The sequence below is a fragment of the Manis pentadactyla genome, chromosome 14, assembly GCF_030020395.1.
Source record: "Manis pentadactyla isolate mManPen7 chromosome 14, mManPen7.hap1, whole genome shotgun sequence".
Classification (NCBI taxonomy): domain Eukaryota; kingdom Metazoa; phylum Chordata; class Mammalia; order Pholidota; family Manidae; genus Manis; species Manis pentadactyla.
In genome coordinates this window covers 59534574-59562533 of record NC_080032.1, presented here as the reverse complement: position 1 = coordinate 59562533, position 27960 = coordinate 59534574, and the positions used below count along the sequence as shown (strand labels likewise).

At 35.5% G+C, this 27960-nt stretch overlaps 1 protein-coding gene across 4 annotated transcripts in view; it reads left to right on the top strand.

Annotated features, from left to right (window-relative positions):
* Positions 1-27960, top strand: part of WNK1 (WNK lysine deficient protein kinase 1) — a 176084-nt gene that overhangs the window by 92156 nt on the left and 55968 nt on the right. For all 4 annotated transcript variants that reach the window (XM_036907531.2, XM_057491351.1, XM_036907604.2 and 1 more), the window contains exons 3-4: positions 13356-13576; positions 15679-15836. In XM_036907531.2, the coding sequence (XP_036763426.2) occupies positions 13356-13576; positions 15679-15836 (379 nt within the window). The remainder of the gene's footprint in view (positions 1-13355; positions 13577-15678; positions 15837-27960) is intronic.

The following is a 27960-nucleotide window of genomic DNA, read 5'->3' as shown; positions in this document are numbered from 1 at the left end:
GGGGTATAATTATAGAGCATTGTATTAGTCTCAGGTATAGAATATAATGATTTAAAATTTGTATATATTGTGAAGTGATCACCTTAGAAGTCTAGTTAACACCTGTCATGGATCACTACAGATTTTTTTCTAATTTTCTTATGTGAAGAACTTTTTTTTTTTTTAATTTATTTTATTTTGTTATCATTAATCTACAATTACATGAAGAACATTAAGTTTACTAGGCTCTCCCCTACCCCAAGTCCCCCCCACAAACCCAATTACAGTCACTGTCCATTAGCATAGTAAGATGTTGTAGAATCACTACTTGCTTCTCTGTGTTGCACAGCCCTCCCCTTTCCCCCACCCCCCACATTATACATGCTAATCATAATACCCCCTTTCTTCTTCCCCGCCCTTATCCCTCCCTACCCTCCCATTCTCCCCAGTCTCTTTCCTTTGGTAACTGTTAGTCCATTCTTGGGTTCTGTGATTCTGCTGTTGTTTTGTTCCTTCAGTTTTTCTTTTGTTCTTTTACTCCACAAATGAGTGAAATCATTCGGTATTTTTCTTTCTCTGCTTGGCTTATTTCACTGAGCATAATACCCTCTAGCTCCATCCATGTTGTTGACAATTAAAATTGTAGGATTTGTTTTCTTCTTATGCCTGAATAATATTCCGTTGTGTATATGTACCACATCTTCTTTTTTTTTTTAATTTAAAATAAAAAATGTGCAAGACTCTGCTTTATTTATTTATTTATTTTTTGTAGATAATTATTTTTTTATTGAAGGGTAGTTGACACACAGTATTACATTACATTAGTTTCAGGTGTACAACATAGTGATTCAACATTTATATACATGACAATTCTAGGTACCAGCTATCACCATATCAAGCTGTTACAATATCTTGACTATATTCATTACATCCCGGTTACTTATTATTTTACCATTGGAAGTGTATACTTTTATTTTTTTATTTTTTTTTTTGTGAGGGCATCTCTCATATTTATTGATCAAATGGTTGTTAACAACAATAAAATTCTGTATAGGGGAGTCAATGCTCAATGCACAATCATTAATCCACCCCAAGCCCAATTTTCGTCAGTCTCCAATCTTCTGAGGCATAACAAACAAGTTCTTACATGGAGAACAAATTCTTACATAGTGAATAAGTTCTTACATGGTGAACAGTACAAGGGCAGCCATCACAGAAACCTTCGGTTTTGCTCATGCATGTTTATGAACTATAAACAGTCAGTTCAAATATGAATACTCATTTGATTTTTATACTTGATTTATATGTGGATACCACATTTCTCTCTTTATTATTATTATTTTTAATAAAATGCTGAAGTGGTAGGTAGATGCAAGATAAAGGTAGAAAACATAGTTTAGTGTTGTAAGAGAGCAAATGTAGATGATCAGGTGTGTGCCTGTAGACTATGTGTTAATCCAAGCTAGACAAGGGCAATAAAACATCCACGGATGCAGAAGATTTCTCTCAGAACGGTGGGGTGAGGTTCTAAGCCTCACCTCTGTTGATCTCCAATTTCTCACCTGATGACCCCCCTGCGACTGTGCCTGTCTTAGGTTGTTCCTCCCTTGAGGAATCTTACCCGTCTCTGGCTAACCAGTCATCTTCCGGGGCCATACAGGGAAATGTAAAGTTGGTAAGTGAGAGAGAAGCCTTATTGTTTGAAATGGTTAGCTTTTTATTTCTTTGCATATTTATGCCCTGTAGCTTCTATGCCCAGCATTTGTCTTGAGGTATCTTTACCACTTGGAAGAATTATGATACTCGGTAAATTTGATATGAGGCACAAATTCTATTTAAGGGTTGTAATTAGGAAGGAAGAAGAAAAGCTATAGAAGTAGCAGGCGGAAGAAAACCTGGGAAGATTGATTATTTCTTTGACATATCTTCTTGTAGAGTAACTTCAGCATGTATAGGTTTTAAGCTACTACTTAAATTGCACACACACATTAACATAATAGGAGTATAGTTACATAACCAAAGCATACCTGTAATTACCAGCCATCTCCAGTGAAACCAAGAAAACCAGTTAGGCACCTTAGGCATTTGTGAAAACTTAACTATGATATGGTGGGTATTGTCCAACTGAACTTGAACAGTCTGAGAGAAATCAGACAAATTAAAACAACCCATTCCTGGGGAATGTTCACATCCCTTATGTTTTTTTAACAGTAAATAGTCTGTAGTTGTAAGATTTTGGAGCACTACAATTTGCACTTCTCCTAATTCTTGGTTGAGTTCCAACAGTATAGATCCAGTCAAATTTGTTGTTGGTTTACTGTATGCACAGGCCAGCTTAGATATCTCCTTCATTCCCATGGCAAGTCCAGGAGCTGGTGGGATGAGTGCATCTACAACTGTAGCAGTGCGTGGATCTTTGTTGGGGTTTTTTGATGATCATCTTCTGGCATGAGTCTTCCAGAGAGTGCTGATGTTGGAAGTTCTTTTTCATATCGTATCTTAGTTCATTTTCGGTGTAGCCCAATTAGGCTTTGATCCTCTGTATAAACACAAACAGACCCTTTGCCTACACTTTTATATGCCCTTTATACTCTTGTGTAGAACTCATTGGAGTGTACCACATCTTCTTTATCCATTCATCTACTGATGGACACTTAGGTTGCTTCCATTTCTTGGCTATTGTAAATAGTGCTGCGATAAACATAGGGGTGCATCTGTCTTTTTCAAACTGGAGTGCTGCATCCTTAGGGTAAATTCCTAGAAGTGGAATTCCTGGGTTAAATGGTAAGTCTATTTTGAGCATTTTGAGGAACCTCCATATTGCTTTCCACAATGGTTGAACTAATTTACATTCCCACCAGCAGTGTAGGAGAGTTCCCCTTTCTCCACAACCTTGCCAACATTTGTTGTTGTTTGTCTTTTAGATGGTAGCCATCCTTACTTCTGTGAGGTGATATCTCATTGTTGTTTTAATTTGCATTTCTCTGATAACTAGCAATGTGGAGCATCTTTTCATGTGTCTGTTGGCCATCTGAATTTCTTCTTTGGAGAACTGTCTGTTCAGCTCCTCTGCCCATTTTTTAATTGGATTATTTGCTTTTTGTTTGTTGAGGTGCATGAGCTCTTTATAGATTTTGGATGTCAAGCCTTTATTGGATCTGTCATTTACGAATATATTCTCCCATACTGTAGGGCACCTTGTTGTTCTATTGATGGTGTCCTTTGCTGTACAGAAGCTTTTCAGCTTGACATAGTCCCACTTGTTCATTTTTGCTTTTGTTTTCCTTACCCAGGGAGATATGTTCATGAAGAAGTCGCTAATGTTTATGTCCAAGAGATTTTTGCCTATGTTTTTTTCTGAGAGTTTTATGGTTTCATGATTTACATTCAGGTCTTTGATCCATTTTGAATTTACTTTTGTGTATGGGGTTAGACAGTGATCCAGTTTCATTCTCTTACATGTAGCTGTCCAGTTTTGCAGCATCATCTGTTGAACAGACTGTCATTTCCCCATTGTATGTCCATGGCTCCTTTATCAAATATTAATTGACCATATATGTTTGGGTTAATGTCTGGAGTCTCTAATCTGTTCCACTGGTCTGTGGCTCTGTTCTTGTGCCAGTACCAAATTGTCTTGATTACTATGGCTTTGTAGTAGAGCTTGAAGTTGGGGAGTGAGATCACCCCCACTTTATTCTTCTTTCTCAGGATTGCTTTGGCTATTCGGGGTCTTTGGTGTTTCCATATGAAATTTTGAACTATTTGTTCCAGTTCATTGAAGAATGCTGTTGGTAATTTGATAGGGATTGCATCAAATCTGTATATTGCTTTGGGCAGGATGGTCATTTTGACAATATTAATTCTTCCTAGCCAAGAGCATGGGATGAGTTTCCATTAGTTAGTGTCCTCTTTAATTTGTCTTAAGAGTGTCTTATAGTTTTCAGGGTATAGGTCTTTCACTTCTTTGGTTAGGTTTATTCCTAGGTATTTTATTCTTTTTGATGCAATTGTGAATGGAATTTTTTTCTGATTTCTCTTTCTATTAGTTCATTGTTAGTGTATAGGAAAGCCACAGATTTCTGTGTGTTAATTTTGTATCCTGCAACTTTGGTGTATTCCGATATCAGTTCTAGTAGTTTTGGAGTGGAGTCTTTAGGGTTTTTTTATGTACAATATCATGTCATCTGCATATAGTGACAGTTTAACTTCTTCTTTACCAATCTGGATTCCTTGTATTTCTTTGTTTTGTCTAATTGCCGTGGCTAGGACCTCCAGTACTATGTTAAATAACAGTGGGGAGAGTGGGCATCCCTGTCTTGTTCCCGATCTCAGAGGAAAAGCTTCCAGCTTCTCGCTGTTCAGTATGATGTTGGCTGTGGGTTTATCATATATGGCCTTTATTATGTCGAGGTACTTGCCCTCTATACCCATTTTGCTGAGAGTTTTTATCATGAATGGATGTTGAATTTTGTCGAGTGCTTTTTCAGCATCTATGGAGATGATCATGTGGTTTTTGTCTTACTTTTTGTTGATGTGGTGGATGATGTTGATGGATTTTCGAATGTTGTACCATCCTTGCATCCCTGGGATGAATCCCACTTGGTCGTGGTATATGATCGTTTTGATATATTTTTGAATTCGGTTTGTTAATATTTTATTGAGTATTTTTGCATCTATGTTCATCAGGATTATTGGTCTATAATTTTCTTTTTTGGTGGGGTCTTTGCCTGGTTTTGGTATTAGGGTGATGTTGGCCTCATAGAATGAGTTTGGGAGTATTCTGTCCTCTTCTATTTTTTGGAAAACTTTAAGGAGAATGACTATTATATCTTCTCTGTATGTCTGATAAAATTCCAAGGTAAATCCTTCTGGCCCGGGGTTTTTTTTCTTGGGTAGTTTTTGATTACCGTTACAATTTCTTTGCTGGTAATTGGTTTGTTTATATTTTGTGTTTCTTCCTTGGCCAGTTTTGGAAGGTTGTATTTTTCTAGGAAGTTGTCCATTTCTTCCAGGTTTTCCAGCTTTTTCGCATATAGGTTTTCATAGTAGTCCCTAATAGTTCTTTGTATTTCTGTTGGGTCCGTCGTGGTGTTGTTTCCTTTCTCGTTTCTGATTCTGTTGATGTGTGTTGACTCTCTGTTTCCCTTAAGTCTGGCTAGAGGCTTAGCTATTTTGTTTATTTTCTCAAAGAACCAGCTCTTGGTTTCATTGATTTTTTTCTATTGTTTTATTCTTCTTAATTTTGTTTATTTCTTCTCTGATCTTTATTATGTCCCTCCTTCTACTGGCTTTAGGCCTCATTTGTTCTTCTTTTTCCAATTTTGATAATTGTGATGTTAGACTATTCATTTGGGTTTGTTCTTCCTTCTTTAAATATGTCTGGATTGCTATATACTTTCCTCTTAAGAACGCTTGCGCTGCATCCCACATAAGTTGGGGCTTTGTGTTGTTGTTGTCATTTATTTACATATATTTCTGGATCTCCATTTTAATTTGGTCATTGAGTATTTAGAAGCGTGTTGTTAAGCCTCCATGTATTTGTGAGCCTTTTTGCTTTCTTTGTACAATTTATTTCTAGTGTTATACCTTTGTGGTCTGAAAAGTTGGTTGGTAGAATTTCAGTCTTTTTTAATGTACTGAGGTTCTTTTTGTGGCCTAGTATGTGGTCTATTCTGGAGAATGTTCCATGTGCACTTGAGAAAAATGTGTATCCTGTTGCTTTTGGGTGTAGAGTTCTATAGATGTCTATTAGGTCCATCTGTTCTAGTGTGTTGTTCAGTGCCTCTGTGTCCTTACTTATTTTCTTTCTGGTGGATCTGTCCTTTGGAGTGAATGGTGTGTTGAAGTTTCCTAAAATGAATGCATTGCATTCTATTTCCTCCTTTAGTTCTGTTAGTATTTGTTTCACATATGCTGGTGCTCCTGTGTTGGGTGCATATATATTTAGAATGGTTATATCCTCTTGTTGGACTGAGCCCTTTATCATTATGTAATGTCCTTCTTTATCTCTTGTTACTTTCTTTGTTTTGAAGTCTATTTTGTCTGATACTAGTACTGCAACACCTGCTTTTTTCTCCCTTTTGTTTGCTTGAAATATCTTTTTCCATCCCTTGACTTTTAGTCTGTGCATGTCTTTGGGTTTGAGGTGAGTCTCTTGTAAGCAGTATATAGATGGGTCTTGTGTTTTTATCCATTCAGTGACTCTATGTCTTTTGATTGGTGCATTCAGTCCATTTACATTTAGGGTGATTATCGACAGTTATGTAGTTATTGCCCTTTCAGGCTTCAGATTCATGGTTACCAAAGGTTCCAGGTTACTTTCCTTACTATCTAAGAGTCTAACTTAACTCACTTAGTATGCTGTTACAACCACAATCTAAAGGTTCTTTTCTGTTTCTCCTCCTTTTTCTTCCTCCTTCATTCTTTATATTTTAAGTATCAAATTCTGTACTTTTTGTCTATCCCTTGATTGACTTTGGGGATTGTCAATTTAATTTTGCATTTGCCTCACAATCAGCTGCTCCACCTTCCCTTCTGTGGTTTTCCCACCTCTGGTGACAGCTATCCAACCCTAGGAACACTTCCATCTATAGCAGTCCCTCCAGAATAGACTGCAGAGATGGTTTGTGGGAGGTAAACTCTCTCAGCTTTTGCTTATCTGGAAATTGTTGAATCCCTCCTTCAAATTTAAATGATAATCTTGCCAGATAAAGTAATCTTGGTTCCAGGCCCTTCTGCTTCATGGCATTAAATACATCATGCCACTCCCTTCTGGCCTGTAAGGTTTCTGCTGAGAAGTCTGATGTTAGCCTGATGAGCTTTCCTTTGTATGTGATCTTATTTCTGCCTCTGACTGCTTTTAACAGTCTGTCCTTATCCTTGATCTTTCCCATTTTAATTACTATGTGTCTTGCTGTTGTCTTCCTTGTGTCCCTTGTGTTGGGAGATCTATGGATCTCCATGGCCTGAGAGAGTATCTCCTTCCCCAGATTGGGGAAGTTTTCAGCAACTACCTCCTCAAAGACACTTTCTATCCCTTTCTCTCTCTCTTCTTCTTCTGGTATCCCTATAATACGAACATTGTTCTGCTTGGATTGGTCATACAGTTCTCTCAATGTTCTTTCATTTTTAGAGATCCTTTTTTCTCTCTGTGCCTCAGCTTCTTTTTATTTCTCTCTTCTAGTTTCTATTTCATTTATTGTCTCCTCCACCGTATCCAACCTTTTTTTAATACCCTCCATCGTGTTCTTCAACGATTGGATATCTGACCTGAATTCATTCCTGAGTTCTTGGATGTCTTTCTGTACCTCCATTAGAATGTTGATGATTTTTATTTTGAACTCCCTTTCAGGAAGAGCCACAAGGTTCATATCATTTAAATCTTTCTCGGGAGTTGTATTAACAATTTTACTCTGGACAAGGTTCCTTTGGCATTTCGTGTTTGTATATGGTGCCTTCTAGTGTCCAGAAGGTCTATTCTGGAGCTGCTCAGCCCCTGAAGCAATGTCTGGGGTCGCAGGAGAGTGGTCCTGGTGCCTGCGGGGGAAAAGGAGCTGTTCTCCGCCTTCTGGCTGCTGTGCCTGTCTCCACTGCCTGAGCCAGTGGGCCGGTCACACAGGTATGTTTTTGTCCAGAGCAGCCAGATATAGATCCCTGCTTTCCACAAGCAGCCGGAATCCCAGTCTCCCCAGGAACTCTGCCTATATTAACTTTCCAACCCGGTAGTCATGCGAGTCTCGTGAAAGCACCCTGAAATGTACGTTTGTGCTCCCACAGCAGATCTCCGGAGTTAGTTATTCAGCAGTCCCAAGCCTTCCACTCCCTCCCTGCTCCGTTTCTCTTCCTCCCGCCGGTGAGCTGGGATGGGGGAGGGGCTCGGGTCCTGTGGAGCCACAGCTCTGGTTCGTTACCCCGTTTGCTGAGGTCTGCTCTTTTCTCCAGGTGTGTGCAGTCTGACGCCATCCTCTTTTCCTGTTGCTCTCTCAGGATTAGTTGCCCCAATTAAATTTTCTAATTGTATCCAGTTTTAGGAGGAAGCCTCTGCCTCTCCTCTCACCCCGCCATCTTTAATCCTATCTCTTGTGTTAAGAACTTTAAAGATCTACTTTCCTACCAACTTTATCAAATACACAATGCAGTATTGATAACTGTAGTCACCATGCTTTACATTACATCTCATGACTTATTTATAACTGGAAGTTTGTGCCTTTTTATTCCTTTCACCCATTTTGCCCACTCCATCCCCAATCTGTTTTCTGTATCTCTGAGCTTGGTGTTTTGTTTTTTGGGTTTTTTAGATTCTACATATAAGTGATATTATATAGTATTTATCTTTCTTTGACTCATTTCACTTAAAATAATGCTCTCAAGATCCATCCATGTTGCAAATGGCAAAATGTCTTTCCTTTTTATGACTGCATAGTAATTTTTATTTTAATAGCAGTTGAAAAGATGAAATCACTTCCTACTGGCTAGGGTATTCTTAAAGATTTTTATCAAAGTAATAGAGTTAAATTAGGCCTTAAAATCTAGGTAGATTTTTTTTTTAAGTGTTGAGGTACTATGGGAACTGTATAAAAATAGGTATAAAAAGTTAGCTGTAGGCTAGCCCTTCTGATTAAAACAACAGAGTTTATAGGGAGGAATAATGACAGAAAAGGCTCCAGTAGATAGGTTGGGAATATAATGTAGAGAGTTTTGAATGCAGCGTGTAAGATTAATTTCTGCTTTAATTTATGGATAGGATAATGTAGGGAAGCATTGGAAAGGATTTGATCATGATCCAATAGTGATACAATTGAATAATTCAGAAAGCAGGTGAGTGTCTATTATCTGCCTGGGACTATGCTAGCATTCTTCCGAAAGACTTACCTGATGGTAGTATATATAACAGATTAGATAGCTAGCTAGTCAGGTGGTAGCAGTAGTGGAAGCTTAAGAATTCAGTTGCTGTCTCTGTCTTTTAATAGTTGTGTGACCTTGAGCTCACTTTCCTCAACAATTAAAAAGAAAACTTAATACTCTATTAAAGTGGAAATGATATTGGTTATTAGAAATTCCTGAAACGTCAGCCAGATCAAATGTTTTAAAACCAGTGTGTTTAGAATTGTACTTCATGAAAATTAAAAAATTTTGTGCTACAAAGGATAGTATCAACAGAGTAAAAAAGGCAACCTACAGAATGGGAGAAAATATTTACAAATCATATAACTTAAAAGGAATTAATATCTAGAATATATAGAGAACTCCCAAAACTCAACAAGATAAAACAGGCGGATTCAAAAATGGACAAAGAATTGAATAAAGATTTCTCCAAAGAAAATGACAAATAGCAATAAACATGTGAAAAGATGCTCAACGTTACTAGATCTTAGGGAAACACAAATCAAAACCAGTGTTAGAATGGCTAGTATCAAAAAGATAAGAAATAACAAGTGCTGGCAAGAATGTAGAGAAAAGGGTTCCCTTGGGCTAGGGTACTCTGTTGGTGGCAATGTAAATTAGTGCAGCTATTATGGAAAACAGTATGGAGGTTCCTCAAAAAATTTAAAATAGAACTACCGTATGATCCAGCAATTCCACTCTGAGTATTTATCCAAAGGAAACAAAAACACTAACTTGAAAATGTATATGTCCCCCCCATGTTCATAGCAATATTAGTTATCATAGTCAGAACATGGAAGCAACCTAAGTATATCCATTGATGAATGAATGGATAAAGATGTGTTATATATAAAATGGAATATTTTTAGCCATTAAAAAGTCAATCTAGCCACTTGTGACAATGTGGGTAGACTGTGATGGCATTATGCTAAGTAAAATAAGTCAGGCAGAGAAAGCAAATACCATATGATCCCACTTACATGAAAAATGTAAAACAAAAAAATCCCCCAAATCCCCACTGCAACAACAAAACCAAAGTCATAGATACAGAGAACAGATTGGTAGTTGCAGTGGGGGAAATGGCTCAAAAGGTACAAACTTCTAGTTATAAACTAAGTTGTGGGGATATAATGTACAACATGGTGACTACAGATAATAATACTATATTGCATATTTGAAAACTGCTGAGAGTAGATCTTAGAAGTTCTTATCACAAGAAAAGAAGTTGTAACTGTGTAGTGATGGGTGTTAACTAGATTTATTATACTGATCATTTCATAAAATATACAAATTTTGAATCATGGCCATCTGAAATTAATATATGTCAATTATATCTCAATAAAAATTAATAGAATTACCATATGATCCAACAATTCTACTGTGGTTACATACCTAAAAGAATTGAAGGGATATTTGTATACCCGTGTTCATAGCAGCTTTATTCATAATAACTACAAGGTAGAAACAGCCCGAGTATCCATCAGTGGGAGAATGTATAAGCAAAATGTGGTATATATGTACAATGGAATATTTTTTAGCAGATAAGGAAATTATGATACATGCTATGATATGGAAGAACTGTGAGGACATTATGCTAAGTGAAAATCACAAAAAGACATACATTATGTGATTATACTTTCATAAGGTACCTAAAGTAGTCAAATCCAGAGACAGAAAGTAGAATGGTGTCGAATGATGGTTGCCATGAGCCCAAGCAGAGGAGAAAGTGGGAGAAATATTGTTTAATGGGTATGGAGTTTCAGTTTTGCAAGATGAAAAGAGGTCTAGAGATGAATGGTTGTGTTTGCATAATGGTAGGAATGTACTTAATATCATTTAAAAATGGTAAATGTTACATTACATGTATTTTATAATTTTTTAAATGGGGGTAAAATACAGTGTGTTGAATTTTACCAAAAAACAGAAGCAGAAGAATCAGTGTCCATCTCATTTATGAATAACACAATACCAAAACCTAAGATAGTACAGCAAAATAAATTTTAGGGCAATGTCCCTCATAAATATAGATGCGAATATCCTTTACAGAATAATAGAAGATTGGATCCAGCAATCACAATACATCCATACCAAATAGGATTTATCCCAAAACCACAAAGTTGGTTTAACATTGAATGAATCAACACTGTTCACCACATGAGCAGGAAAAGGGAGAAAAACCATATGGTCATTTCAGCATATGTGGAGAAAGTATTTGACAGTTCAACATCTATTTGTGACTAAGTAGTAGGGAACTTCCTCAACTGATAAAGAGCACCCATGAAAAAAGCCTACATCTAACTTCATACATAGCTATTTCCTTGATAGTGGGAACAAAGCAAGGATATTTGTTTTCACCACTTAAATTTAGTATTCTTGAGAGCCCACTCACTACAGTGAGGTGTAAAGATGAGGAAACTAGTAGAAGGTATAAAAATTGGAAAAGAAGAAATAAAACTGCCCGTTTGCAGTTATGTAATTGTTTACCTAGAGAATTCCAGTGATACTAAAAAATTTCATAAGGTCATAAACTGCAAGGTTTAAACAATAATTTATTACCTTTTAAAAATATACTTCATTTTATACATATGAAAGAGATCAAGCCAGCTTCACTAACTTCCCAATATTATAAATATAAAAGTTGGAAGAATCATACAGTGAACACACACATAGTCACTGCCTAGATTCTATATTTTATTATATTTAATTTTTGCCATATTTGCCTTACCATATATACATATACCCATCTGATCCTCTCCCTATCAATCTACCATAGTTTTATTCTTTCCAAAATAAGTTGAAGACATCAGTATGTTTCACTTGAAAACAATTCAGTATTTGGTTCATTAAAGTTCCAATATTTGTATAGTTTTTTGTATGCAATCTTTGTTTTTCCTTACAGCAAAATTTGCATACAGTGAAAACTAAATCATAACTGTATCATTCAGTGATTCACTTATGTAATCAAAACTCTTACTAAGATATAGAACATTTCCATCATCTCAGTAAATGCCCTTAGGCATCCCTTCCCTCAACCTCCAGAGTTAACTATGTTTTGATATTCTTTTAAACCATAAAACCAACTTTCACCACTAGATTTCTTTAATTACCCCAACCAAATGAAGTAGAATTTCATTTTAGTTTCTGTTTTAGCTTTTTAGTTAAATCTGTGTATGTGTGTGTGTTTACAAGTGATTCCTCTAGAAATTGCATTTATATCTTTAACTTTTCACAATTTGCTTAGGGTTGATACTGTACAATTTCATATATTAGTTCAAATGAACTTTGCACTATATAGTTCCGCTTACCCCTAACATTTATTCCTTGTGCTGTAATTTTCATACATATTACATTTATATATTCTATAAACCCTGTAATACATTGTTACAAATTTTCCTCTGGTCATAAGTATTCTAAAGATAGTAAGAAAATGTAATCTCTTAAATTTACATTTTTTAGTTATCTTTGTTTTTTTCCTGAATATTTCCAGGTAAAATATGCATGTGAACTCAGTCCCCAAAGTTTGTCATCCCCGCAGTGGGTAGCATCAGAAATCTCTGTTCTGTTAGCATTAGCTGGGCTGCTTAGAATCTCCCCACATACACATATTTCATAGGTCAACCAGTGATTTGGGCAGAGTAAATATGCAGAATTTGGGGCTCCCTTGATATACTCCCTCTCTGTGATTTATTCCCCTTTTATGCTTTCTAGATCTCTGCTGTCCAGTGGAACTTTCTGTCATACTGAAAATGTCCTATAATCTGTATTGTCAAAAATGTTACTCACTTGCTACATGCCACTATTGACTAGGAAATGAAATTCCTTAGTTTAATTAATTTACATTTAAATATAAATATTCACCTTTTTCTAGTGGATACTGTATTAGTCTGTCATTGTTCTATTGCATGGCACTGTTGCAGATGCTGAGGTCGTCGTAAGCTCTGTCCTCATATTCCTCAGCTAATAAGGCTACAGGTTTCTATCCAGGTTTGAGGTGACCTGCACAGTCAGACTGGAGCCTCCCCTCAGCTGAACAGATAACAGTATGACACTCAAGCAGTGCTTTCCCTTTTTTGTCATGTGAACTCCCCTCCAGTTTATGTCTGATTTTGGCTGCTCTTCTGAGTCTTCAAGTAGTTGTTTCATGTATATATATTTTACTAGAGTTTATAATTAGCTCGGTATCCAATAAGATTTGCTCCACCATTTACCAGAAGTCAAACTCTACCTCTTAACTTTTGAATCATTTTAGTAGTGATCTATTTCTAAAGAATTCATTTTTTTGTGCTTTTTGTTATATGAGAATTCGCTTACCAACCTATTATTAACCTATTCCCTTTAACCTTACTAAAAGTTTCACTAACCTTTAAGGTTACTGAATCTTAATACTCTAAATTTGATATTCCTGTCTCAGATATGCTATAATTTAATGGAATTCCTCAATGCAGTAAACTCATATCATTGATAACCTGTTTGGTATACCTTTCCTTGTCTAGGTACCTGAAAAGGTTTAAGGTGATGAAGATCAAAGTTCTAAGAAGCTGGTGCCGTCAGATCCTTAAAGGACTTCAGTTTCTTCATACTCGAACTCCACCTATTATTCACCGAGATCTTAAGTGTGACAATATCTTTATCACTGGCCCTACAGGCTCAGTCAAGATTGGAGACCTAGGTCTGGCAACCCTGAAGCGGGCTTCCTTTGCCAAGAGTGTGATAGGTATGTTTCAGGTGTTATGTTGTAGCCTAACTGGCTTTCTGACATTCCTTTTATTTGGAAACCTGATTCTGTCAGCTTTTATTACATGAAATAAACCTTCAGAAATTCATAGCTTGAACCCAGAAAGCAATAAGTGCTACTTAGGGGATACAGAGTTCTCTGTATCTATGCTTCTAGAATCATCTTGAAACTATTGATGTTTTGTTAAGTTGTATGAAGAGAAGTAAGATGAACTTTGTTGGCAAAACCTTATGTAATTATCAATCTTATTGGGTCATTTTGTTGATATTTAGTATTACATACTTAATTTTTTAATAGATACAGTATATTGCTTTCATCATAAAATAGAATTTTTATGTAGTTTAGTTTCCAGAAAAGTCTGTTGGATATATATGTATATTCAAAAATACCTGCCTATTAACATTTTATTTTTAAATGTGAAAATATGACGGTTTATTCTGAAAGTTTGTTTTTACCAGCTTTCTTCTTATTCTTTCCCTTCAGAAGATACGATATATCTAAAACAGGGTTTTTCACCCTCAGTGCTACTGACATTTTGGATTGGACAGTTTGTTGTAAGGACAGTCTTGTGCATTGTAAGATTATTGAGCAACATTTCTGGCCCCTAGATGCCGTAGCACATATGCTTTCCATCTCCTCCCCCAGTTGCTATAACCAAAAATGTCTCTGGAAATTGCTCCCTGTTGAGAATCACTGATCTAAAGAACAAGGCTGTCTTTTCCGACTAAACTTAATATGAGAGAGTTAGAGCTGGAAAAATAATATAATGCTTATTATTTTGATAAGCTTTTGCTCTCCAGAGAGGGTGTGACAATTTGAAAATGTGAAATCTTCACACTCTGCTCTCCCCAAAAGGTGACGATGACAGCAACAAAAAAATCATTAATTTTTAAGAGGGCTTGATTCTTACATATTAATTTTAAAAAGCATAGGAGCACCAGTAATTTGCACATTTTTATAAAGTAGTGTTCTTGGAATATTATGTAACTTTGATTTTGAATGCTGTTTTTACATTTTCTCTGATAATAGATTAACAAGAAGAATAGGAAAATAATTTAAAGCTGAATTTCTTTTTTGCCTTCCTTAGAGGAAACATTTCTTTATCTTTGGCATCTTAAAAATCTAGCCCAAGAGAGGTTTTTTCTCTCTCTTTTTGTTTAAATCATAGTGTGCAAGTCTGTTCTTGGAAATGTCCCATAATTTGAGGTACCCAGACTTAATTTCTTTGGAAACATTGAAACACTTGGTCTGTGGGCTCATACCCACTGTGCTCAGAACTCAGGATGTATTTGAGTCCTTTATTTGCATGTATGTATGTGTTTTTTGTCTGCAGGATGTCCCTCATTATATTTCTTGTGTCTGCAGTAGACTTATTTGTGTACTGCAGGTAGGATGGTGTGTGAAGAAAGGGGTGAGTGGTCCTTAAAGACAATTGTACTTTATTATATTTAAAACATTGAACATAACATTTTTCACTGCAAGGCCTCCTTAAAAGTGAAACTGATCAGGTGGAATGTTAATGGCAGGAGACTAGTTATAATGTTAACCTTACAACTACTATACAGTAGGGGGCAGACAAGTATTTTGATCTTTTTAAACCTAGGTCCTATTTTACAGGTAGATGCTAGTATATCTATTCCTTGCTAGTCTCTTACCTTTTCCTTCTATTATTTTCAATATGAGTTATACCAGCTTATTTCTTATCCACAGTTCCACTTTTGACATTGTATAACAGTAATCCATTTGAAAAAAATGAATAGACACTTGACCCGGTTCCAGCTTTTTTAATGAAGGCCTTGCAGTGGAAGATCTGTAAGATACTGGATGAAACAGACTAAGATTTCCTTCCTCTTTATCCCTGTCTCCTCTCTCTCTTTCTTTCTCTATCCCTCTCTTCCCCTCTGCATCCTCCTCTACCTCCCTCCCTTTCTCTCTCTCTTCTCTCCTCCTCTCCCTCCCTCCCTTCTTTTTCTCCCCCTTCCACTTTTTTCTCTCTCACAGGTCAGTACCTCTCCTTATACCCCAGGTGAGTAACATCTGCACCTTCTCACATTGAAACTGAATCGTTCTTTTAATTTAAGGTACCCCAGAGTTCATGGCCCCTGAGATGTATGAGGAGAAATATGATGAATCTGTTGACGTTTATGCTTTTGGCATGTGTATGCTTGAGATGGCCACATCTGAATACCCTTATTCAGAGTGCCAGAATGCTGCTCAGATCTACCGTCGAGTGACCAGTGTAAGTCTTCCCCTAACTGATTGATGAGCTTAGGTCACATCTCAGAAGGAATCCCAAGCTAAATAACAACCTTGCAAAAGGAAACAGTAAGAGAAAGCATACTGGGGTGTTGGGTGAAGAGGGAGTTAAAGATATTTTATTGCTCATGATAAGGTGAGAAAAAACAAAATCAGAGACACACCAGTTTATCCTGGACCCTCCTTGCTTTCATTTAAACCTTCATTAGAAAATATGTTCAAGAATACTCCCATTACCTATTTCTAACCCCCTGTTTATTCATCTAAATTCTCATTCCCTCAAATCATAAAGCTTATTATCTAAGTTAAAAGCAAGGCTCTTAACAAGGTCTGCTTTGTTCATAGACTTTTCCCTGAATGGCTTAAAATTGATTTATCAATTGATGAAAGCATTTATAAACCCACAGTGTTTAAGGTGTAAATTAAAACCTTGTTTAATGTAAATGACACAAGATAGTTAATCTGCCAGAAGAGGTATTTCCTAGTTGTCCAGTTGAAACCTGAAGCATAGTTCTTAGGACTATAATCATAAAGCACTAAAGAAGTTTACTACAAAAATGTGGAGGCTTTACACAAATGACATGAAAGTTAAACCAAGTAATTATACTTAGTAATTTTGTTTTGAAAAGTTCAAACAAGTGAAAGTAGTGAGACTAGTACAATGAATTATCATTTATTAGATGCAACTTGAAATCAGGACCATTTTTGCTGTATTTCATTTGTCATCTTTCTCTGTTTCTTTGTTTTGCTTTCCCATTATATTCTTCATTGTGCTTATCTGACAAATAAAGATCTTTTCTTAGGTAACCATGTCATTCCTGAAAAACTTAACAGTAATTTCCAGATCATCTAATACACTAACCTGTTTGGGTATTTCCCCTGTTGTTTCAGAGGTACCTGTTCATAGTCACTGTTCAAATTAGAGCCCATCAAGGTGCATGGAAGACATTTTATGTTTCTTTGTCTAAAACTATTGCCCCCACTTTCTTTTTCTATGTTCTATTGATTTAATGAAGAAAATCAATGACTTTTTTTTAAAGTATAGTTTGATATACAATATTATATTAGTTTCAAGTATACAACACAATGATTCAACCGTTAGCCACATTATTAAATCCTCACCGCCCACTAGTGCAGTTACTATCTGTCAACATAGAAAGATGTTATAGAACCATTGACTATTTTCTCTGTGCTGTACTTCCATCCCTGGTTAGATTACTTGTTTTAAAGACTGTTTCACATTCTGCAATTATTGATTTGCCTCCTTGTCATTTAACTTGTTACTCTGTCTTCCATATTCCTATAAACACAAATTTACCTTAAAGTAGTTGGAGGGATGCCAGTGATGTAAAAATAGTTTTGTCTTTTTCACTCATTTGTACAAGAACATACAGTGTAGTTTTCCAGAGAACATAAATGATGTATGATATTGCCACAGATTAAATGAAACAGTTATGACAATCCATTTATTTTCTCTTAAGCCATACATTACAAAGGTTGCAAAATATAAAACAATACCAGTAGATCTTCTCACTAAGGTTTTTTTTGTTTTGTAAAATTTTGAGTTTTTTGTTTTAAGGTTATGTATTATTATCATATACTGGGTTTATTATAATTTTTAATGAATTAATATTTTAAGCTTTCTTGGTTTTAATTTCTGACATCATAAGCATCAGTAATTATAGGGCACATAAACAAAAACCCTTTAGGGTCCTCAGTAATTTTCAAAAATGTAAGTGTCCCAAGGGGAACAAGTTTGAGAGCCACTGTTCCAAAGGCTTGATAAAATTTAGGTTAAAAATTTTTTGCAAGAATACTTAATATGTGGTGCTGTGTATTTCATGTATGTCAAGAGGCACATAACATCTAGTTAACCCATTTTTAATGATGCAATTTCATTGAATTTTAATGTATTACACGATGTGTTTATGAAGTGCTTTAGATTTTGACAGTTGGTTAAATGGTAGTTTTGTGTATTTCTAGAAACTGATGGGAAACATTTTGCTTTAGGTAGACGAAATTAGTTTTGCGTCTTCACAAAGGCTTGAGAATCTTTGGTTACCTCATTAATTATAATTACTATGACTATTCCTTAAAATTTTTTTTTGGTATGTTTGTATGTGGTAAGTGCTATTTCAAGTATACAACACAATGATTCAACCGTTAGCCACATCATTAAATCCTCACCCCCCACTAGTGCAGTTACTATCTGTCAACATAGAAAAATGTTATAGAACCATTGACTCTTTTCTCTGTGCTGTACTATCTTTTGCTCTTCTTCATCTAAACACTGTTTTTAGTCAAGCCATTCCTGTTATCTTGCACACATGCCATTTCATTTCCTTTATTCCTATGGTAAATAGCCTACCCTATGCCCAAAGATAAAAGGGAAAATGTAAATTATTATGCAGATTTTGTAATGGGTTGGAGCTTAGTTTGGGCAGTTTATTTTATTCAGCATGAATGGTGAGGACCATTAGGGTCTTTGTAACAAATAAAAATAATAGAGATTGTTTGCATATAAGGGAATATTACTCTCAAGGTACCCCTGGCCTTATAACTGCAATGGTATTTTATCAGTATTGTTACTGTCTCCAGCTCTCTGTCCTTAAGGCCTTACTATTAGTTTATCAGCCTCTTTTCAATGTCCACGTATCCCATTTCATCCCATTTTCTAATCCATGATAGGCCTCTCTAAAGCAGTGATCCTCAATGCAGTCTGGTTGGGAGCTGGAAAAATGTAGTTTGTATAGCCTTCAGATATTCCTGAAGTATCCTAATAATTATTGTACAGTTTTGCCCTTAGAATGCTCATTTGCTTTCCCTCTTAAGAGTTCTCTCTATTCCAAATTCAGGTCTTTTATGAAGATTCCCCTTTCTTCTCCCAATGCATAATAATTTACATTTTCCCTTTTATCTTTGGGCATAGGGTAGGCTATTTACCATATGATTAAATCCTTTATTTTATTTAGAATTCTTGAACTCTTCAAGAAGTTTATTGCTTTTTTTACTCACTACTTCCAGCTTATCAGGTTCTTGCTTTAGAAAAACTCTTAGATCCAAGCCTTCTTCATTGTCATTGTCAGAACTCTTGATTTCATATCTTCCTTACTTCATACCTTATGCTGTCTTCCAGAAGTAGTTACATTATTCATTTGTTTTTCTGCTTCACTTAAACCAGTTGAATCTTTTTGCTACCTCTTCCTAGTGTAAGGAGCTTCTGTGATACCAGATTGCTTATCAAAGCATGTACAAATTTTTAATACTATCTTTTGCTCTTCTTCATCTTCTTCTAAACACTTTTTTTAGTCAAGCCATTCCTGTTATCTTGCACACATGCCATTTCATTTCCTTTATTCCTATCCATTTGTAATAATATTTACCTTCTCTACAAGCTTTTCTGCTGTCCAGTCAGTCCTTATGCTATACTTAGAAGATTTCTTCCACCAAATTTTATCTGATTGGCTTCACTGCATGATCATCTTTGCCTTCTTTGAGCTGAGATTATCAATTGATCTAAGTTAAAGAATTTTATTTGCAATTGATTATTTTACTTATGAGTTTATAAGTTGAATTAATGTATGAAGCATTTAAAAGAGTGCTTGCTGTTTATTATTTTATTGCTTTATATTCTTAAAAATTTGTAAACTTATGTCTATAAAGTATTTATGTTTATCTTTATCCCTAGCACTATCCCAAATAGAAGCCTCAAATGCAAATGTAGACATTATTTGAATTCTCACTATGTGCCAGGTCCAGAGCTTCACACCAGATGATTACAGATAAATAACATACATATTCCCTGTCTTCAGAAAACTAGCTCTAATATAGAACATAAATGTGTAAGTACACAGTTGTAATTATAGTATGATGAGTATTTATTAACAACTCATTGTCTGTATATAATTTTTTTTTCCTTTGGACAAATGCCTATCAGGTCCTTTGCAAAGGAGCTATATAGGTTCTTTGTGTATTCTAAATTTAAGCCCTTTAGAGATATATGATTTCCAGTTATTTTCTCCCATTCTTCAGGTTGTATTAATAGTGTCCTTTGGCATACAGTTTTTCATTTCGATGACGTTCAGTTTATCTGTTCCTTTTTTTTTCTTATGCTTTTTGTGTCATATCTAAGAATCCATTGCTAAATCTGAAGTTACAAACATTTGTCCCAGTGTTTTTTTCTGGAAGTTTTATAATTAGGCCTTTGATTCATTTTGAGTTAATTTTTAGTATGTGGTAAGGGTCCAACTTCATTCTTTTGCTTGTGACTATCCAGTTGTCCCAGCACCATTGAAGGACTGTTCTTTTCCCATTGAATCACAGCCACATGAGTTTATTTCTGAACTCTCGGGGCTGTTCCATGGACCTATATGTCTTAATTACCATTGCTTTGTAGTAAGTTTTGAATTAAGAAGTATGTGTCTTCCTATTTATTCTTCAAGCTTTGGCTATTCTAGGTCCTTTCCATATAAATTTTAGAATCAGCTTGTCAGTTTCTACAGAAGTAACTGGGATCCTGATAAGTATTACAATGAATACATAGATCAGTTTGGGGAGAATTGCCATCTTAACCATACTGAGTCCTCTGGTTCATGAACATGGGATGAACTTTTGATTCACTTTCCATTTAGATTTCTATAATTCCTTTCAGTGATGTTGTGTAATTCTCAGAGTATAAGTTTTGTGCTTTAATTAAGTTTATTCCTAAGTAGTGTATTTTTTGTGATGCTATTATAAGTGGAATTGTTTTCTTACTTCAGTTTTTGATGTTCATAACAAGTACTATTGCTTTTTGTATATTGATCTTGAATCTAAACAACCTTACTGAACTAATTTATTCATTCTGATACTTTTTTAGTAGATTCCTTAGAATTTTCTCTATACAAGGTCATTTCATCTGCAAATAGAGTTCTTTAAAAAGTATAAGACTTGGCCAGAGCAGGTGTATGCTTTACTTGCAAGAAAGAATGGAGAAAAATGGCTGACTCTTTGTTTAATCAGCAAAGGTTGCACCAGAAGATAGGTTAGTGGTTGGTTTCTGGAAATTTTCTAATGAAAAAAAGAAACTTCCATGAATATGTCAGATTCCATCCCCATTATAATTATTCAGTCTATTGTATGTGAGATGAACATATAGTTCTCAACTTTTTTGGTGACATATAGCAGTTTTCTTATTTTTAAAAATTAGCTATAGAAATAATAAATAAAATTTCATATGTAAATTATTTTTATGTCTTTACTTTTCCTAAGGGTAATTTGCCCTTTTTTTTCCTTTAGGTTTGTTGGGATTTTAATTCCTTTCATTAACTCTCCTGATTTTGCTAGAAATGACAGGATGGTTGATAATTAAAACATTGAATCAAAGCACATGTGAACCACCCAATTGTTTTGATAGATCTTGTACAAATCCTTGTTTGAATCCAAATATGTGAATTTAATAATTTATTCTATCCCATTATAATGCATCAAACTTACCTCACTAATATCTGCTCATGTCCATTGATTTTTTTTTTAACCTAACTTCAAGGAAGAGTTGACAGTGAGGGTATGGAGGGACAAACAAGGAAATTGTATATACCTGAAATTTAATTTGGTTCACCAAATATTTGAGCATAAATCCTGTATTAGTTTTCTAGGGCTGCCATAACAAAGTATCACAATCACAAATGGGAGGTCTAAACCAACAGAAATCTATTGTCTCACAGTTCTGAGGCCAAAAGTCCAAAAGTCAAGGTTTCAGCAGGGTCATGTTCCCTGTGAAATATGTAGGGGAGAATCTTTCCTCGCCTCTTATCTTCTGATGGTTTGCCAGCAATCTTTGGCATTCTCGGCTTGCATCTGTAAGACAGTCTCTGTCTTTGTAGTCACATGGCATTCTCCCCTCACCTGAATGTATTTCTGGGTCTCATTTTCTTATAGGGACCCAAGTCATATTGCACCCTATTCCAGGATGACCTCATCTTAGTTAATTAAATATGCAGTGATCCTATTTCCAAATGAGGTCACCTTCTGAGATACTGAGGGTTAGAACTTCAGCATATCTTTTTGGGGGACACAGTTCAACCTGTAGTGACGTATGGGTTCATCCAACAAATATTTAAATTTCTGCAATGTTCCATACTTCTTTCTAGATCATAGGTATTGAATATTATTCAATAAAACACAAATTCCCATCTCTCAGGAACTTAACTAGGGGAAGATGGAACAAACAAGGAAACCAGTTACCATACAGTACAAAAAACAGTTACACTTAATGAAAGCATTAAGTTGAGTTTGGACAAATTAGGAAAATGATATTAAAGAAATAGGGAGAGACTAAGATAGTGTTGCATGTGAGAAATCTGTCATTTGTCTACAGATTGTAGAAGTAGGAAAAGGAAGAGTCAAGGGAAAAGGGAGGAACAGAGGTTTATACTTGAGCACTAGGAGAATCACCACAGCCCTTTAAGACTGGTAGGTATCATAAGATGAAACTTCAACTCTGAAAAATTTTAAAGATTATTCTGGCTACAGGGTGGAGAATGGATTTATGAAGAAAGATTAAAAGCTGAAAACCCAGTTAAGATGCTGTTGCAGTAATTTGAAGAAATGACTGATACTCTGAAATAAGAAGTTGCAGTAGAGATGGCCACATGTTGGATGAGAGATTTATTTTTTTTATGAATTAGAATGCAATTAAGCTAAGTTCTTTTCCACTTAACATTTATGAAAATAGATAATAATACAAACATATATCCATTGTAAGCACATATCTTAAGAAGATAAGGTCAAAACAGCAGACCTGATTATGAGGTATATACAACTTTAAATTTTAGGACTATAAAATTTGCTGGTTTTATATGGAATATTTGTGTGTTTTATTACTAATTTACCATGTACTACTTTTAGCTCCATCATACTCTAAACAATGGATAGCAAGCTATAATCCGTGGGCAAAATCCAGCCTGCTGCCCATTTTTGTACAGCCCATGAGCTAAAAATGGTGTTTATATTTTTAAATAGTTTGGGGAAAAAATCAAAAGAAGAATGTCATGACATGTGATAAATGGCACAAAATTCAAATTTCAGTGTCCATAAATAAAATAATAAAACATAGCCAGCCACATTCATTTGTTTCTATATTATCTATGTGTGTTTTGATACATTACAGTGGTGGAGTTGAGTGATTTCAACAGATTGTATGGTCCAGAAAGCCTAAAATATATAGTCTGGCTCCTAACAGACAATGTTGCTAACTTCTATTCTAAACACATCTCACCAGAACTTCTTTGAAAATTTTTCTCTAAAGAGTTCTGTAAGTAATTACTGATCTGCAAAAGTGGTGGTAATGTTCTTCTGTTATAATACTGTTAGCATCTGTACTCCTAGTAGACACGAGAATCTTGATGCAAGCAAGTAGCTATTTAAATGACTGAAAATTTATGGGCAGTCTTTTCTGTTTAGGAATAGAACTATTACTCTGATTCAGTGATGAAAACATAAGAGTTTTTAATGTAATACATTTTTTACTGGCCATACTTATTGTTGGTATTAGCCTAAGAAATAACATCTTAAAACCAGTATAACTGCTTGAGGTGGTCATTTGGATTTTAAATACAAAGGTTTTTGAATCAGTATCCTTTGTTTACCTTGCAACAGTACTGAATGTTTTGATACCAAACGGACTAGGAGAATGAAGTGTATAAAAGATAACCCTATATTTAAGCATGCTGTACTATTTCTCTCTGCCACCAGCCTTCTTTGCTGGTGTTACAGTATTTCTGATTTGACAGTGGGGTGGATTTCATCATGTATCCACAGGCAATGACCTGCTGCTTTGTGGGCTGTTGTTACAAACACTGACTGGGCACTGACTAGGCTGTCTACATCATTTAGTGATGAGTGTCTGATTAATCTTGTGAATTCACTTCCTGATTCTCTAAAGAAATAAAAGGTTGATACTTAAAATGTCTCAGGAGAGCATACAATTTAGGTTTCTTTATATAAAATTAAGTGTAAAAATAACTGCTATTTAAAGAAATCAAGTTTAAATTATATGCTATATGGTAATTTTTTAATGCAAGTTTTGTGGGTGACCTGTATTAAATTGTGTCCCTGTTTATACCTAACCCAGCAAATATGATTAACTGGTTAAAGATAATGACAGGATGCATAGGTGAAAAATAGAGCTAAACCTTACTGATTAGAAAGTTGTTAACCAGAGACTCAGGTCTAAAAGTAATGTGTTTCATCAGAGTTCTTTTATGTCAGACTGTCAGGTGCACACCACTGCCATAGATCAGATAAAAATTCATATAAGCAATTATTTGATTAAAAGTATGTAAAACAAATCTGATTTTTAAGAAAAGACATTTGAGACACTAATAAACAAGTGCATCTTTATTTGCAAATGCAAACTTGTGCTCCATTGAGAAGAAAATCCCCTTCACAAATGAAAGAAGTCTTTGTCTTTGTGTTAGTTTAATAGAACATAGAAAGACCAATATCACTGTTTCATATTCTTAGCATAGTATTTACCCTGTTTTCAGTTTTACAATAGGCTTTTTTTAAGATAAAATTCATGTGCTATAATATTCACCATTTAAATCATTTTAAGATATATAATTCAGTGGCTTTTTCTTTTATCATATTCACAGTGTTCTGCAGTCATCACCACTAATACCAGAATCCTTCATCACTCTGGAAAACAAACCCCATACCTGTTAGTATTCACTCCCTGTTCCTCTTCCTCACTTGGCCCCCAGAAACCATTAGTCTACTTTTGTCTTTGTGGATTTGATTTGCCTATGTGAACATTTCATACAGGTGGAACTGTAACAGTATATGGCCTTTTGTGTTAGGCTTTTTGTATTGGTTTTGACTTGGCCTAGTATTTTCAGTGTTTATCCATGTTGTATCATAAATCAGTTCCTCATTCCTTCTTATAACTGAATAATATACCATTGTGTGAGTATACCATATTTGTTATTTTCTGACAGGTTTATTTCCCTTTAGTTCTGTAGTCTCTTCCTCCTTTTCTCTTTCTTAAACTATTTAAACCTGTAGTCACCCTTTCCTCTGAAGAGGAATGGGGAACAGGAAGGATGAAATACAGTGTTTTGAAAGTTATTGTCCTGGAGCCTGATTTATGAAATCTTTGTTTATATATACTGTATTCATAGTATAGGATATGGCATGTTGTAGACACTAGGCAATATTTTGAAGAACAAATGATTCAGTAAAAGGAATCCCAAATAAAACTGTATACTGTGTTTGTTTTCGTCTTTTCTTCCTGAAAACAAAAATCTTCAGAATTCTTTCAGTTAATGAAAACAGGCATTAATGTAGGTCTTTCTTAAAAGCGAAGTGGTATGATAGGGAACTTACAAAAAGTGGGGAATACTGGTATTCCTTTTATTTCTTAAGGGAAGGGGCTTATATGAAATTGGAAGAGGGAGTTGCTCAGCAGTTATTTTCTTAACCTAGAAGAGAGAAGAACAGAAAAATCACAATTGAACATAAGAACTTGGCAAGATTATAAGACACACTGCAAAGGCCTATACTGGTAGAGGTTTGCAGTTCTGTCCATTGAGATCTTTTTGTTTGTTTGGGTATCATTAATCTACAATTACATGAGGAACATTATGTTTACTAGACTCCCCCCATCACCAAGTCCCCCCCACAAACCCCATTACAGTCACTGTCCATCAGCGTAGTAAGATGCTGTAGACTCACTACCTGTCTTCTCTGTGTTGCACAGCCCTCCCTGTGCCCCCCCATTATACATGCTAATCATAATGCCCCCTTTCTTTCCCCCCATCCCCTTATCCCCTCCCTTCCCCCCCTTCCCACCCATCCTCCCTAGTCCCTTTCCCTTTGGTAACTGTTAGTCCATTCTTGGGTTCTGTGAGTCTGCTGCTGTTTTGTTCCTTCAGTTTTTTCTTTGTTCTTATACTCCACAGATGAGTGAAATCATTTGATGCTTGTCTTTCTCCACCTGGCTTATTTCACTGAGCATAATACCCTCTAGCTCCATCCATGTTGTTGCAAATGGTAGGATTGGTTTTCTTCTTATGGCTGAATAATATTCCATTGTGTATATGTAATACCACATCTTCTTTATCCATTCATCTACTGATGGACACTTAGGTTGCTTCCATTTCTTGGCTATTGTAAATAGTGCTGTGATAAACAGGGATGCATATGTCTTTTTCAAACTGGGCTGCTGCATTCTTAGGCTAAATATCTAGGAGTGGAATTCCTGGGTCAAATGGTATTTCTATTTTGAGCTTTTTGAGGAACCTCCATACTGATTTCCACAATGGTTAAACTAATTTGCATTCCCATCAGCAGTGTAGGAGGGTTCCCCTTTCTCCACATCCTCGCCAACATTTGTTATTGTTTATCTTTTGGATTGTGGCGATCCTTACTGGTGTGAGGTGATATCTCATTGTGGTTTTAATTTGCATTTATCTGATGACTAGTGATGTGGAGCATCTTTTCATGTGTCTGTTGGCCATCTGAATTTCTTCTTTGGAGAACTGTCTGTTCAGCTCTGCCCATTTTTTAATTGGATTATTTGCTTTTTGTTTGTTGAGGTACATGAGCTCTTTATATATTTTGGATGTCAACCCTTTATCGGATCTGTCATTTATGAATATTTTCTCCCATACTGTAGGATACCTTTTTGTTCTATTGATGGTGTCCTTTGCTGTACAGAAGCTTTTCAGCTTGATATAGTCCTACTTGTTCATTTTTGCTTTTGTTTCCCTTGCCCGGGGAAATATGTTTATGAAGAAGTTGCTCATGTTTATGTCCAAGAGATTTTTGCCTATGTTTTTTTCTAAGAGTTTTGTGGTTTCATGATTTACATTCAGGTCTTTGATCCATTTCGAATTACCTTTGTGTATGGGGTTAGACAATGATCCAGTTTCATTCTCTTACATGTATCTGTCCAGTTTTGCCAACACCAGCTGTTTTGCAGAGGCTGTCATTTCCCCATTGTATATCCATGGCTCCTTTATCATATATTAAGTGACCATATATGTTTGGGTTAATATCTGGAGTCTCTATTCTGTTCCACTGGTCTGTGGCTCTGTTCTTGTGCCCATTGAGATCTTTTGAGAAGGGATCAGGATAGCAGCTTACCAGACTTGAATGATTTACCTTAGTGGCTTTCAAACTCTTTTTATTGAGGACCCCAAAGAGCTTTTGTTTTCTTGTGTTATATCCATTTTACCATATTAGAAGTTAACACAGAATTTCATAATGTATTTATTAATTTTAAAATAACGTGAGCCCAGTATTTCTTGACATCAGTAATTTTTACGCAAAATAACTTTCTGAAACTGATTTTCAAAATTTAGTGAAAAGACCAGCACCAGCATTTTTACATTTTGTAAATCCCTCTAACATCTGATCAGAAAGAAGACAACTGGATTCTCATATCAGCTGCATTCCGTCTGTTGCAATGTATTGCTTTGGTTGATGTGTATGAAGAAAATCTGGCCTCATGCAGATAACGTTGTTAGAAAAGGAAGTACCTTGCAGGCCCCCCTGAAAGGAGATCTTGGGGACCCTCAGGGATCTTCACACTTAGAGAATCACTCTTTAGATCTTTGTTAAATCTCCAGAGTGCAGTCCCCAGACCAGCAGAATTGGCACTAGGCCACTTTTTAAAAATGTAAAATTTTGGCACCATCCTAGATGGATGGAATCAAACCCGCATTTTATAAGCTCCAAAGATGATTCTTATGGGCATGAAAGGTTGAGAAGTATGAGCTGGAACAGTGAATACCTGAGGTCCCTTCCAGTTCTATGTACCTTTTTTTTGGTTAAATAAATAAAAAGTAGGCTAAATAATTCAATACCAAAATGTTATTTGAATAAATTACTTTTCCAGTATTTCATGGCACCTTATTACTTGCATTATAGGTAACCAAGTTGACTTAGAAATTTTTTTGAAGTGTTGTTGATATACAGTCTTATATTGGTTTCAAGTATACAACACAGGTTCAAGTTACCCATATTATTAAATCCTCACCCCCTCTAGTGCAGTTACTATCTGTCAACATAGGAAGATGTTACAGAATCATTGGCTATATTCTCCATGCTGTACTACCATCCCC